Consider the following 16102-nt stretch of genomic DNA (forward strand, 5'->3'; position numbering starts at 1 on the left):
GATTCTCACACTTAGGATCCTGCTGGTTTTCTTCCTTGCTATGCTGCAAGCACCTCTCTCACTCTCTTTTCTTTAAGAATTCTGGTATTTAATGCGGGATAGGTCCCAAACGAAGATTTTAAAAATAAATAAATAATTCTATTCATTGGGGGGGGGGCGGAGAGACCCACTCTGCTCCTATTGAAGATTATTTTTAATACTTTAAAACAGGGGTGGAGAACCTAAGGTCCTGTGAGGCAGTGAATGAAGTCCACTGGGCTTCTCTGGACTCTCCCCAGGGCAAACCCCTCATCCACTGCACTCTGTGCCCTCTGCATAGAGGGATGCATTTATTATGGGGGTTCAGAAGCCTTTGACATCTGACTGACTGACTGGAACACAGCCTACTATACAAAAAGGTAATACACCCATCCGTTGCTGCCACTATTTGTTGCTTCTGGCTCCACCTGAAAAGGAATACGGCTCCCAAGCTGGAAAGCCCAACCCTGTTTTATAATGAAGAACTGCACCCCAACAAAGTAAACCCAAAATCTCATTAAGCAATGGTGTAGCCAAGAAAAGCACTCACCATATGCACCTTGTGGTGTCTTTGCCACATCTTTGACTCTCACAAAGGGATGCAGAAGGGAACGTCTCCTAAGCTACTTAACATTGCAACCTTACGCATGTTTACTTGAAAGTAAGCTCCACTGTGTTCAGTGAGGCTTACTCCCAGGTTAGTGTGCATAGGATTGTGCTGAATGCATTGGAAATCAGTAGCAGCAGTATTCCAAATCAGAGAGTGAGGACAGGTCAAATACACGGAGAATTGACAAGAGAAAGTGGACCTTCACATTAAACCTGCTATTAACAGACATGGGAGAGGGCAGCTGGTTGTCTGCCTTGACAGCAACTAGCATACACAGTTGAAATAGTGGCAGGCAGGCAAAGAGTTCGTTCATATGCTGATTTACCATCTTCCCAATGCAGCAACTGGAAACACAGAAGCTGGGCACTGCTGATAATGAGCAAGACGGAAGAGAGTGGTTTCCTATAGAGAACATGACCTTGAGAGCGTTTAGCCCACACATGGAGGGAAACTGTGGTCCAGTTATCATGATATACATAATTTTAATTTTGCTGTTACAGAGGGCAGGGGCCACTAGGAACAATGTCCACCTCCTGTTCTTTTGTCATCTGAAGTACTAACTAAGGGGTTCAGGAGGTATAAGCGAGAAGACAACAGCCCAAGCTGTCACCTTGCATCAAGGCCATTTGTTCCTATGGTGTACTTGCATTGATGCTTTACCATGAACTTCTCCAGCTGAGCATTCAATGGCAACGTGGCCAGCTCTGCTGCTGGTACTTTATAGTAGTAGCATGCAAAAAACCTGCTGATGAAGAGACCACCTGCATTCTCCTGCTGTGTCAGATGCCTAGGCTATCACCAGACATCCCACCTTGATTAAGAATAGGCTAAGTACTGTCCAGGCTAATGAGGGGACTGGGAGCAAGTGCCTGTGTCTTGTTTTGGAATGATAACAAAACCCTTAGGCCAAATGGTGAGGATCTCCCTGCCAAATGTAGAAAGCCTCACTCGGCAGAAAGTTAACATTGAGGCCAATCACTAGTCTACTGACTCCAATGAGTATTACTCTAGCTGGTAATCTCTGTTGAGGGGGGAGCATGGAGCAGCACCCTCTTGTGTACCTTGGAAAATAGCTAGGACCATTCTGCTAGGTAGGTTGTGATGCTGTTTCTTCCATGTCCTGGAATTGGGGTGGGGGTGGGGGTGGTAAGGTTGGGATGAGCACTCATCAGTGTTGGTGCTAACCTTTAAAGTCCTAAACGGCCTCGGCTCAGTATAACTGAAGGAGCGTCTCCACCCCCATCGTTGAGCCCGGACACTGAGGTCCTCCTCCAAGGGTCTTCTGCTGGTTCCCTCACTGCAAGAAGCAAAGTTACAGGGAACCAGGCAGAGGGCCTTCTCAGTAGTAGCACCCGCCCTGTGGAACGCCCTCCCATCAGATGTCAAGGAAATAAACACGTATCTGACTTTTAGAAGACATCTGAAGGCAGCCCTGTTTAGGGAAGTTTTTCATGTTTGATGCTTTATTATGTTTTATATATTCTGTAAGCCACCCAGAGTGGCTGCGGAAACCCAGTCAGATGGGTGGGGTATAAATAATAAAATCATCACCATCATCATCATGGCACATTCAGCAGGTACTACAATGCGACAGACTATAACACTGCCCTCTGTCTGCTTCATGGTTGCTCTTGCTCTGTGTTATATGTTGCTCTGAGTTATACGCAGCTTTGGTCCTGAAGGCAAAATCTTGGCTGGAAGTGTAACGGCAGTACTTAAAATCTCCCACCCTCCTTGTAAGCTGACTTTCATTTACAGGGAAGTGAGAAAGAGGAGACTCTGATGGGGGGTGGCGGGGGACGACGACCCTAAAATTAAAACCTGAGGAGGTGAGCATTGCAAGAGCTTTACCTAGACTCTGTTTCTTGTCTATAAATGGAACCATTGAGAGTGCAGGAAGTCTTCCCCCCTGAAGGAAGTCTAAAGCTTTGGCTCAGCCACTACCCATCCCAAAGGATGCCCAAAGCAATCCCTAAGGAAAGCTAGGAGAGGGATGCTGATGTCAGCAGAATTTTGCTTGAAGGAAGCGAGAGCTTCATATTACGAGCGACATAGAACGAGACTTACATCTTTTGACATTTGGTTGCATTATATATCCAACACATCTTGGGGAATATACACATTCATTATGAAGGGGGAAATGAATGGGAACAGTTGTCAGATATGTGATTAATGCCAACTCATTTTGGCATTAATGCCAACCATATACTTTTGGATTTTTTTTGGTGCGGGAGGAGCACTGAAGGGAGAAGATGGGAAAACAATTGTGTAACGGAAGAGGGTCTTAGGGACAGAATTCTGGGAGGGAACAGGAAGTTAATGACGGGTGTGAGCCACACCATGGTGCTGCGCCCAAACTTTTCACCCAGGACACAAGGAAAAGGCCGTTTGTTCTGCACTGCAGGGCTGCTCACCACCAAGGAAGGTAGTGCTAGCGCAGTGCAATGCCGGCTCCTGTTTACATTTCAGCACTTCTGCAATGAAATACCTAAGGTTCCATGCCCGGACGAGAGTGCAGAGACCATGCTCTTCTTGGCTATGCGGACAGCTGATCCAGCTTGGAAGACTGTTTGTCAGTTCACTCAATATCAAAAGCTGAATTTAAGGTGCCCAACTTTCGGAACCAAGTCAAACCCTTACCAAGGGCCTCGTCTACAGCATGATCTTTTCCGTGAGAACATGGACCTTTCGAAGTGCGAGATGTCTCCCCTTCCCACCGGCCCCAGCCCCAGCCCACCCCTTGCCCAGACATGCTATGTGAAGGGGGTGATGAGCACAAGCTGGACGTGCATGGCATGAGAATGGTGATTGCACAGGGTCACAGGCAGTTTTATGGGAGGTGCTCACCATCAAATGCACGCTGGAGCTTGACTTCCTTTTCTGGACACACCATTGAGAGGAGGAAAAAAGAAGGAAACAAAGAGATGAGAAGAGAAGCAGAGAAAATGTTGGCACTTGTGTGTCAGCACAGACCCTGCTGCCAATCATGCTCCTCCAAGAAAGGATCAAGATGGCACAAACATCTGGGCACATGGAAGGCAGAGATCATCAACCTGGCGACACGGCATTCCAAACTCAGCAAGAGGGTAAAACAAAGAAAGAATGCAGCCAATGTGACATGGGAGAAACGGAAACCGGCGATATGTTCTTCTCAAAATATTCCCAATCTAGAAAAGGATGAGGAAAGTTTTCCCTTAAACCACACACAGTTTCCATCCAAAGAAATCACACTTCTGAACCGCCTATTCAATATGGTAACGAAGGGCAATGGACAACTGGTGTTTCAATCCCTTAGCCTTGGTCTTTCTGTTCAAAACTGCCCTCATCTGGTCAGGTGGCAAGTATCTATTTCCTCACACAAATAAAGAATGTTTAATTCACCTGTACTGGGAAGGTGGCTTACAATGACAATTACAGCTGCAATTCCAAGGTATGCACAAATGCACCCACAGAGCCAGAAAGCATGCTTGGGATCTTCCAGAGAAAGGAGCATTTCAGCACCCTGCCCATAGAAATACCGTATTTTTCGCTCTATAAGACACACTTTTCCCCTCCTAAAAAGTAAAGGGAAATGTGTGTGCGTCTTACGGAGTGAATGCAGGCTGCGCAGCTATCCCAGAAGCCAGAACAGCAAGAAGGATGACTGCTTTCGGTGAGCAGCGATCCCTTTGGCTGTTCTGGCTTCTGGGATTCAGAATATTTTTTTTTCTTGTTTTCCTCCTCCAAAAACTAGGTCTGGTGTCTTATGGTCTGGTGTGCCTTATAGAGTGAAAAGTACGGTAGTTTTCAGGATGAGCCAAAGAGACTGACTGAGTACGTAACAACGCCCCACCCTTTTGATTCTTGTCATCAGAATCAAGGCACATGTCACCCTCTCACAGAGCACAGCCCTGGGGACTTGCAGAGAAAAGAAGAAAGTAGATCAGAGACACTTCTGCACAGATGCACGATGGGTCAGACAAGAGATGTCGAGTGTGTGCTCCAACAGGGGCGCAGAGAAAAAGGCACTTAGGCACGCTCAGCAGGAGGTGTCTGTGTGAATGGAAACAGCTAGGTTCCATCGAGTGAGACCAGAGAGTTTACGAGCCCCTTTTTTGCCTAACCCCAACAAGAGAGAAACGTGGCATTTTCTAAAACATTTCGAGAAAAAATAATGAAGCATAAAACAAGCATGGCTGAGAATGTGCAAGGCACTTCTCAGGTACGTTGGCAGGGGAGTAAGATTAAGTACCAGCCTGCAATGATTGATGGGCAAGAGAAGAAGATGAGGAAAGCCAGAGATTGCAGGAAAGAAGCATGATTAGCATTGCACCATGCTTATTGCTTAAGCGATCCACCCAGATTGTGTTTCCTCTTTCCTTTCTGGCAACAATTATTACCCACATGGGGCATCAGCCACAGTCTTGTTTAGAAATCCTACTCTCAGCCCCTGCTCCCTCCCTCCGGACCAGTAAAGAAACTGAGATAATTCCCTTTCCCAGCTGCCTGTTATACAACCTTCTGGGGGCATGTAGATATGTGTTCTGACTCTGCAGAGAAACCCACACAATGCCCACTGAATTGCACATCATATTGTGTTTAAGCAATAAAACACACACATTTCAAAAAGCAGGATCGTGGTGTGTGGGGATACTGCCTGATGACTGCTGCTGCTACTAAAAGGTTTACATACACAACCCTATGCATGTCTACTCAGAAGTCCCATTGATTTCCAATGGGGCTTAGTCTGTTTATTTTTTTGCGGTAGATTTTATCATTTTTTTGTTGTGGTTTTACCTTATTGTAACCTATTTGCTATGTAAGCATGGGGAGAGTGGACTTCTATTGAACAAAGCATTAATTAATTAATTGTTTCGATGGCCTCAACCCACGCATTGCACCACGCATTGCAGCCATAAGCTGTCTGCATTGCAGTCTTGTTCTTAACACAGCTTGTAGCTAAGGCGATATATTGATATATTATCCAAAACCGGTTTTGCATTCCATATCGTGATAATCGGTTTCATAATTTTTGACCTGGCAATGTATTGTGAATCATGATGTGTGTTAAGGCAGAGTGATGTCTGGCTTTCAGCATCGCAATATATCACCAGCTAAATATCGTGATATACCGATTATATCATGATGTCTGAAACAAGGATGTAATTATGTAGAGGTGAATGGAGTAATGTCCTGAAAACTGCTGCTACTTAGGGGTCTAAAACTGATACATTTTTACTTACCTTTAACATATTGTTACAACTGTTATTTTATAGTACAGAGCAACAGGGGCAGAAGGAATCACGAGGCAAGCGATGACTGGTTTCATGGTTTTTCACACATTGCGATTTTTTACATAGCACACACACACATCATGATTCGCAATATAGCACCGTGCTGAATAGTATGAAATCGTTACCACAATGTGAACTTCAAACTGGATTTGGACGATGTACCGATACCTTGCCTAGTTTGTGTGTGTGTGATGCAAAAATCACGATGCGAGAAAAACCGTGAAGCCAGCCAATTCCTCTACATAGCTCCTTATTTCAGACATCATGATATATCAGTATATCACGATGTTTAGCTGGTGATATATTGCGATGTTGAAAACCAGGTATTGCCCAACCCTACCCGAGGACACTGAGAACATCTTTGTGACATGAGAATTCTTCTCAGAACTGCAAGTGTATTGTCAAGGTAGAATACAAAGCCATGCAAGAGTTCAAACCTACGAGCCCTTTTAAAGCGGAGTTTCTCAAGGCATGCCATAGTAGGTTTTCTCAAGCATGCCTTATCACGGGCAGTTAAGGAAAAGCAGAGCAAATAGCTTCAAACCCATTACACTAGCACAAATAATCACAGAACAAGGGGAGAAGGAAGGGGAGACAGCAGGACCTGCTCCAATGGATTGGCTGGGACCAACGGCATTTTGTTCCTCATCCCACAGAAAAGTCTCTCTTAGAGCCCACTCCACCCGATCATGAACTATTTATGCAACTTTGTGAAGAATTAGTGTCTGAATTTTATCGTTTTCTTCTTCCCACCCCGTCACTTTTTCCTTTTGTATGAAGTCTATTGGATTCAAGTCTGTGGTCAGAGTTTTGTTTTGCTTTTTCATCTCTGCACAGCGCCAGAAAACACTTTAAATGCTTTACACTTAGTAATGGCAGTTTAAGAGATTTTGAGTGTGGGTTTTGGGAACTGCCTAGCTAGTTCAAGTCAGGAGTTGACATTGCCTCATATCTTTCTCCTCCACCCATTTTCTGACTTCTGCTCCACATGAAGGTTCCTCTTTCTCAGTTCAGCGCACACTTACTTCAGTAAACTTGACTGGGTTCCCTGTCTCTTAGCTTCCCTATTTCCTGGGACCTCCTCCTGGCCTCAGCTTGCCACACAGGCTTCCTCCTGGCACTTGGGCCTTTGTGAGGTTTAATCATAGACAGTCAATCTCCCCTTCCCTCAGAGAAGCTTGTGTGCAAGCATTCTGACAGCTCCATTCCGTCATCAAGTTGGAAGGTTTATCAGAATCCTGCTCCATCACAACAATTATTATACACTTCTATTTATTTATTTATTTATTTATTTATTTATTTATTTATTTATTTATTTATTTATTACACCTTCACTGTTTAAGCATCCTGCATTTGCTCTCTTTGTAACTTTGAAGACACACTGGCAGACTACAATGGTAGACTACTGGTAGACTACAATGATTTCAGTTAAAAAAAAAATGTAAATAATGCAAACCCTTACTTCATCTGTTTCTCCTTAACAAATATAGAGGTTCTAGACCCAAGTGTTACCTGACTTAATCCCCTGACTCAACACAGATCTCCCATATCAAAATGATCCCCTTAGCCTTTATTTGAAAAGGCCTCAGAAAGTCATTGCAGAGCTGCTTTCTCCCTAACATTTAAGCTAATCCCCTCCCTTGATGCAGAGATTTAAGACCACTACTCGTTTTATCTTCTGTAGTCTTGTAAAACATAAAAAAATCCAATAATGTTCTTACTAAGCATCTTCTCAATTGATTTGTTCACCCTCCTCCGATTCCTTTTCAGCTTATTCACATCCTTCTGGATGTCCAGAACTGACCACAAGACTTGACTTTCAGTAGTTCAGGGATGACATAGTGGACAGGATGGTAGGGAAACCCTGGCTTCATTTTCCGAGTCATGCACAAAGCTCCTCTTAGGTCCAGTTACCACCTCTCAACTGAAGCTACTTCATGGGCTAGTTTCAAGAATAAAACACTACACATTGCCCAGCTTACAGAGAGGATGGGATACAAATGAAATAAAACACAGAATCATAGAATCATAGAATCATAGAGTTGGAAGAGACCACAAGGGCCATTGAGTCCAACCTCCTGCCAAGCAGGAAACACCATCAGAGCACTCCTGACATATGGTTGTCAAGCCTCTGCTTAAAGACCTCCAATGAAGGAGACTCCACCACACTCCTTGGCAGCAAATTCCACTGTCGAACAGCTCTTACTGTCAGGAAGTTCTTCCTAATGTTTAGGTGGAATCTTCTTTCTTGTAGTTTGGAACCATTGCTCCGTGTCCGCTTCTCTGGAGCAGCAGAAAACAACCTTTCTCCCTCCTCTATGTGACATCCTTTTATATATTTGAACATGGCTATCATATCACCCCTTAACCTCCTCTTCTCCAGGCTAAACATGCCCAGCTCCCTTAGCCGTTCCTCATAAGGCATCGTTTCCAGGCCTTTGACCATTTTGGTTGCCCTCCTCTGGACACGTTCCAGTTTGTCAGTGTCCTTCTTGAACTGTGGTGCCCAGAACTGGACACAGTACTCCAGGTGAGGTCTGACCAGAGCAGAATACAGTGGCACTATTACTTCCCTTGATCTAGATGCTATACTCCTATTGATGCAGCCCAGAATTGCATTGGCTTTTTTAGCTGCCGCGTCACACTGTTGGCTCATGTCAAGTTTGTGGCCAACCAAGACTCCTAGATTCTTTTCACATGTACTGCTCTCAAGCCAGGTGTCACCCATCTTGTATTTGTGCCTCTCATTTTTTTTGCCCAAGTGCAATACTTTACATTTCTCCCTGTTAAAATTCATCTTGTTTGTTTTGGCCCAGTTCTCTAACACCACCATGACTGAACTACCATTACTTAGGAAGCACAGAAAATCATGTTCCGTTGAGGAAGGAGATTCCTATACATCACTAGGAATCACGTCTCATTGGCTGAACTGCTCTTATAGTCAAGGGATTATTTACCCTAAACTGGCTTTCGTATAAATGAAAAAGTGGGTTTTTGTCACTTACCTGTAAATTCTAATTCTTCCTAGTGGAAGGAGGTTAGTCTGACAATTGGATGGCTCCGCCTAGGAGCAGGCAGGATAAAAACTGATGACATCATCCAGGATGAGTTGGCTCCTGCTTGCCTCAACCACGCTAGAGCAGTGCCAGAAGAAGACCCCTCCATGCAGAACACAATTTCAAGAAAAGTAACCAACTATATATCTGAGAAGGCTGCCAACCATAACAGTTTAAAGCAAAACACCACAATACAGAACAGAGGTAATACCCAAAGAGTCAACGAGTCTCTCGCATGGGTGCACGACTCCAAACCAACTAAGAGTGAGGCAGACTGCCCACATTCCACCGAAAAAGTGAAGGAATTTAAGCAACAAAATTCTTCCTCTGCGCATTCTGTGGGATGGTTCATGTGCATGCACCTGAACACCCTAAAAAGGCAAAAAAAGGTAAAGGACCCCTAGACGGTTAAGTCCAGTCAAAGGCAACTATGGGGTTGCGGCGATCATCTCTCTTTCAGGCCGAGGGGGCCGGCGTTTGTCCACTGACAGTTTTCCGGGTCATGTGGCCAGCATGACTAAACAGCTTCTGGTGCAACAGATGGAAACCAGAGCGCACAGCAATGCCGTTTACCTTCCTGCTGCAGCAGTACCTATTTATCTACTTGCACTGGCGTGCTTTCAAACTGCCATGTTGGCAGGAGCTGGGACAGAGCAACTGGAGCTCACCCCATCGCAGGCATTCGAACCGCCAATCTTCTGATTGGCAAGCCCAAGAGCAGGGGTAGGCAACCTAAGGCCCAGGGGCCGGATGCAGCCCAATCGCCTTCTCAATCCGGCCCCCAGACGGCCTGGGAATCAGCATGTTTTTACATTAGTAGAATGTGTGCTTTTATTTAAAATGCATCTCTGGGTTATTTGTGGGGCACAGGAATTTGTTATTATTTTTTTCAAAATATAGTCCGGCCCACCACATGGTCTGAGGGATGGTGGACTGGCCCACGGCTGAAAAAGGTTGCTGACCCCTGCCCAAGAGGCTCAGTGGTTTAGACCACAGCGCCACCCACATGCGAGCTCTCACACCTTGACTTCTGTCACTGAGGCGAGGCTGGTCCGGGCAAGCAGGAGCCCCCTCCTTCCGGATGATGTTATGAGTTTCGACCCTGGAGGAGAAGCCATCCCATCTGCCAGTGTGTCCTATCCACACTTGAGAGAAAACCACTGCTTTTCCCCCTTTATCCTCAAATAGGGCGAATTAACTGTTTTCCCCTTCTTTGATTATTATTAAAAGCAACAATAACACATTTCTATATATTGTTTATAAACATGCAATAATGGTTTTATATGTTGCTTTCAGATGTTCAGAGTGCTTCGTACAAATTCTCCTGTTACAATCCTTACAACAACCTTGTTGAATTAATTGGCATTATGCTGAAGCTGAAAGTAGCTTGACTAAAGTCATGTGATGTGTTCATAGTGGATGCATCAATTCAGATTGATATCATATTGATTCATGACCCAGTCTCTTAGCTGCTGTGCAACACCAGCTCACACATCCTTTCCAATATGACATTTTAAAACTCGAATTTCTAGGTTGTCATCTCCAGCGCATCCGAGGCAGGTTTTCTCATCCCTTGCTCAACAAGTGTTGGCTTCCATGGTAAGATACTTTTTAAGCTGCCCAGTATAGACTTATGGAAGAAAGCAGAAATAATAGACTGTGAGTAAAACTAGCTACTTCGCTTTCTCTGCAACTATACAGGATGAAGAGTAAATTTCTACAAGAGCTGAAAAGAATTTGCCAAAAGCACACACACTTCTCTCTAGTTCATCTGAAGTATTGCAACAAGCCAGGATAAATAAGTTAATGGGGTAAACTTATTCACAAGAACAGGATTAGCAACATGTGGAACAGACCCTGTTAGTATGTTATCTGTTGTGTTCAGTTCCTGGGTTTCCAGGATATGGCAGTAGCTTCTAAGCGATACATTATTTTGGGCAGCTCCTACGCCCAGATTGATAGCACATAACCCAGAGTCCTAGCTGAACAACAAAGAAATCCACAGACAAAGGAAAATTAATGGAATTCTAAGAGAAATTACACCCGTGAATATCTAGTTTCCTCCCTAGAACAGTACATCACACACCATTAAATTATCTCCTCATTACTATGGAGCTTTATCCTATTCTATCTCCCTGCCTCTTTCCCCAGCAGGAGCTAAAACTACCAGCAGAGATTATAGGGGGAAAAGGCTGAAATTAATTTGGAAACAGCATTCAGGACGGTAAATTCCACAGAAAAACTAATTATCCCAATGAAAGCAGTTCATTTGCTGCACTTGTTGTGAGATAAGCACAACCACAATTCCTTGCAGCTAACACAAATACTCACAGGAAAAGCAAATGGAGAGAATAATAAATAGTCAAGAATTCATTAGAACATCACAGGGGTATCATTTTAGGGTGATGTCTTTCACTTTGTATGGAACAGGAGCAACGCTCCTGTATCTTACATATGAGCTGTGGAGATGAAATGAAGAAAACGCTGCCTATTTAGCGGTAGCAGAATAGAGTCAAAATTTGGAAACATATGCAGAACATGTACAGTTAGGGCGGACTTGTCCACACACATGCAAGGAGCTTTGGGCTCAGAGGTTCAGGCAATTTCATGGGCAATGGGAGACATCTATGGAACTTCACTTCCCTACGCCCCAAAAAGAAGATGTTTCTGTAAAGCTAATTTCTGTATTTGGTTGGCTCCTCTTTTGTGCTGACCACTGGTCTGATGAGTGCAAGGGTGAGAAAATCTAACAGCTGCTTCGAAAATAATAGAAGCCTTAATTAAAAACAAACATGCAGGAGGAATTCTTCTCGTCCTTCGTTATAGAGAAAAATATGAAATCTTCTATTAATTTATGAAGCCCTGAACAGATTAGATCCTGGGTAGCTCAGGGACTGCCTGACCCCTTACATTCCAGTTTGATCACTAGGATCACCTGCCAGCGATGTTGCTGGTTGTCCTCTGAGTCGGCAAGGACTATTTGACAACATGGAACCAAGCCTTTAGAGTCAGCCCTGTCCTGTGGAATATTCTGCTAGTAGAAGTTCAGCGGGCTTCTCCTGTTTCAACTTTGAAGCATCTGATGAAAACTTTCCTATCCCATTAGGCTTATGCAGGCAAATAAGAATACACCTTTCCACAACAGTAATCTGATTTTAACTTTTTTTTGGTATGGTTTTTATGGTATGGTTTTATGTACAGTTGTTGCGAACCACTTTGACGTTTTCCTTATGAATTGGTGGCTTATAAATATCTTTTATAAAAGTAATTAATAAATAAAATGTATACCCATTCTCAACAAAACCCTAATCAACTACAGAAACTGGATTACATACTGGGTCCAAACACTTTACCAATCCCATTTTATGGATTCTTATTCTCCAATATGTCAACATCACCATCATCTTTTTAAGCTCCACAATGAGACACGGTGAATTCATAGCATTTGAAATCTTCGATACCACTTTAATTTATATATTTAAACATAAACTCACTCATACATCAATTCCAGAACCTGTAGAGCAGGGATGGGAAGACTTCAGACTTGCCAGATGATATTATTATTATTATTATTATTATTATTATTATTATGAACCCAAAGATCCACCAAACCAAAGTGAAAGACATAGCAGGTAGAATTAAAGAACAAGGGTGCCTCTGAGCATATTCTGAGCCTAGGAATTTATTTTCAGTAACAGGACTTTCACACATAACCTCTATTTAGCTTGTTTCTTCTCAGTGCCCTACTTTGGGTGGGAACTCATTTTGTGTTGCTATATTTAAACAGTCGGGAGTCAGAAACCCTTGCCGATCTACTGCAAAATCACCCAGGGATCTGCCGCCAGATCCCAGTCTATCTTTTACACAACCCTGGCTTAGGAGAGAGAGAAAGATCAATGACACAGTAAATAGCAGAACTGAGGTGGGAAAGTGGTGAAGACAGTCATAGGAAGAGAAGCACAGTTGTTTTCTGGTGCATGAATGATTGTGGGCCTTTGGTCAAGGACAGCAATTCTAGTCCAACAGACTGGAAAGGAAGAGGGTGGGCTAAAATCCAGAACCTACCTTTACTCCATCAGACTTCTTGTTCAGTAAGCTTTTGGCAGCTGCGGAGAGAAATAAGAGACACAAGTAAGCTTCATTTTTGTGAACGCCTGTTCCCTTGCCCTTCAACTCAGTCTTATGGGAGTGTTAGCAGAAAGTTTTCCTTGCTAATTAGGATGGCTTTAAAGGCCAAGCCATATCCATCTCAGGCTCCTGCTCGTTCTAAACAACAAATTATGCAACCTGCCTGGTATTCACACCAAAGACACTGCTTAGTAAAACAGGCCTTGAGAGCTCTTGAGGTTTGGTTTCAAATCTTTTACTTTCATTGCTTGCCCCATCCCTTCAATATTCAAAGTTAACAGTGACAATAAAAAAGGGGGGGGCAGATCTCTTAAATTCCAAAACCTGAATGTTACCCCCTGAATACAGTTGTTAAGGCTGCTTCACACAAGACAAACTTTCTCCATGGAAGTCATCAGCACTTTTTTTTAAATTAAAAGTGCGAATCTCACATGTAGTTTTGTTGTGTGCAATGAATTCAAAAGTTGTCTTGACCACCTGCAAGTTCCTGCTGCATGTACACATGGCGAAATACACTTATGATTTCCATGCAGGAAATTTTGCCGGTGAAGTGGCTCATGCGTAGATATTACCTATTAAAAAGTAATAGTCGATGGCCGTGGTCAACGCCTGGGAATTCCAAGTGCTTTGACCAATCCAATCTACCAGCGGGAATCCACGTGGAATAAGAACCAGGAAAAGATGGCTCACGTTCCGTGGTGGGGAATGGGGAACAGAAGCAAGGCAGCACTGGCAGCTGCCGAGAACGCAAGGGAGACGACTATAAGCAAGATTCAGGCTACCTGTTTCGCCTTCAGAAAGGCAAGGCCATGTCACCTTTGTCTGAACGAACAACTAGCTTGCAGACACACAAACACGTCACAAACAAGTATACATGTACTGTGGATGCATGTGTAGCAGAGGGATACGGGGCGACCCCCAATGCACACATGAGACCACCTATACATGCCCAAGGACAACAACTCAGCATATCCATTTTACAACAGCAAAGCGGCATTTGCTTGCAACTTTGTGGCCAACGAATTCACTCAACAGGTGCCTACTGGCATAAAGGAACTGCCCCACAAACTGTACACTGCAGTTGGTGAAGGGTTCTAGGGACACGGTAGGACAAATGAGTTGCAAATTTATGCTAATGCCTCTTAAAAACTGCTTAGATCACATCCACATGAAGGTACAAGAATAGGGTCAAGGCGAAAGCATGACGTGAAATTTCCGTGGCTGGGACCGCAGCACAGATCAAAGTCTTACAATGCAGAGAATGGCAGGCAGAGAACATTCGCTTTATCTCTAAAAGTGTGAAAATACTAGCCCTTGTGGTCACCATGAAAGCATAGTTAAGTTTCTGCTTTAAAATCCCAAGAGAGCCAAGTTCTGGGTTCTCTGGCATCTCCTACACGTTTCAAAACTGGTTGGGCTAAAAATGGGGTGGGCTTCATGAACATTTCCTTGTCCCTCCTTGTAAAACTATTTTTATATAGAAGCTAGATGGTCACCTATCAGGGGTGCTGCAGCAGAAAATTCCTGCATCAGCAGTGGAATGGATTGGGTTGCCTTTGAGGTCTTGCCCAAATCTAGGATTCTAGTACAGCAAGTTAGGGAAATATAACCTGGTTGCCTTAGCCGTGTGTTCCCTCTTCTCCCCCTTCCCTTTAGCAAGGGCTATGGGAGGAATTCATCCCCAGTGATGTCATCACATAGCCAAATCTGATTTGCTATACAGCACTGGGACATTGTTGTGTTCATTATGCAACTGGTTGGGATCATGTAGTGGTAAGGTAGCACATATTGGGGCTGTAAACGGGTACGAACTAGACTTTGCAGAGGCCACTGAGGTAGTGGCGGTGGCAGGGTTTCTGTTAGAGGAACTCATTGCACTCCCTAAAGCCCACGTTTTGCATAAAACAAATGTAACTCATGGTAATTTGGCCCAGAACTGCACTCAACACAGTTATTGTGTGCCTAAGGAGGTTTTAAACCCAAGACTTGGACAGAAATATTATGCAACCCACATATCAGGCTAAGGAAATCTGACCAATCAGCAGGGTTAAGATCTCCTGCTTGCTGAATTTGGAATTTAAACCCTGAATCCCAGATTATCCTGAATATGGGCAGGTTTGTATGGAAGTTGAAATTCCTCTGAAATGTTGTGCCCACCTTGAAAACAAACGAACAAAAAAAATGGAGGTGTCTTTGCTTCCCTATTTACATGAGTAAAAAAAATGTAGAAACAAAAACGAAACATAAAACTTCTGACTTTCTATACACAAGTATAGCACCACCCTCATAAACTGCATTCATAGACACTTGGAAGTTTCACTTGCCCCAAAGGCATACTATCTCAAGTTTCTCCAAGAACTCCTCTACATTTCATGGGAAATTCAGGGCTACAAATGAACAGAGGGAACTCTGTTAACTGCCTTAGTTAACAGCGGAGTCAGCATGAAGGAGACATCACCTATATGAATCTAATGAGGCCTACTGCACGGACTGAAATCAATTTTTTACACTTGTGTAATTAGTCCTGACTCCACTCTATGAAACTGATGCTTCATGCTTGGAATTTATTTTTTACAGTTTATAACTGCAGCGCACAAAAACTCTGCTGCGTGCTGGATGACAAAGTGCTCAAGCACACTTCTGAAAGAGTCAGAAATTTCATATCGATCTCTCCCCACCTGTGAAGTTATCCTATTGGGGGGAAAGGCAGCACCTTATGTGGCCAGTTGTACTGAATACAGAGACAAACACGAGAGAAAATTCCTCTCTTGAGTAGTCTTTCCAGGCTAAAGAGGTGGGGTGGTGGTTACTCAACTACAGCCTGTGTCATTTGCAATATGGATAGCATAGCTGCCATGGAAAACCACTTTGACGTGAGCACTTTCCACACAAGCTGCTCTGTCCATGGGATGCGTTGCTGACACTGGCTTGGCAACAACAAACAGCATGGTGCCTTGCTTATGCAGAAGTGGGTTTGAGGTTCTATCACGCCACCAGCAGAACATACGAAACAGGTC

The 16102-nt window shown here is 43.8% G+C and overlaps 1 protein-coding gene across 19 annotated transcripts in view; it reads right to left on the reverse strand.

The window, feature by feature from the left end:
• CAMK2G (calcium/calmodulin dependent protein kinase II gamma) overlaps positions 1 to 16102 on the reverse strand; it is a 161630-nt gene that overhangs the window by 23416 nt on the left and 122112 nt on the right. For 11 of the 19 annotated variants that reach the window (XM_081864311.1, XM_081864314.1, XM_081864300.1 and 8 more), the window contains 2 exons: positions 13023 to 13063; positions 3476 to 3508 (listed from right to left, as the gene is read on the reverse strand). In XM_081864311.1, coding sequence (XP_081720437.1) covers positions 3476 to 3508; positions 13023 to 13063 — 74 coding nt within the window. The remainder of the gene's footprint in view (positions 1 to 3475; positions 3509 to 13022; positions 13064 to 16102) is intronic. The other 8 variants (XM_081864316.1, XM_081864301.1, XM_081864312.1 and 5 more) reach the window with 1 other exon arrangement.

This window comes from Podarcis erhardii, assembly GCF_964252035.2.
Source record: "Podarcis erhardii genome assembly, chromosome: 5".
In the NCBI taxonomy this organism is placed as follows: domain Eukaryota; kingdom Metazoa; phylum Chordata; class Lepidosauria; order Squamata; family Lacertidae; genus Podarcis; species Podarcis erhardii.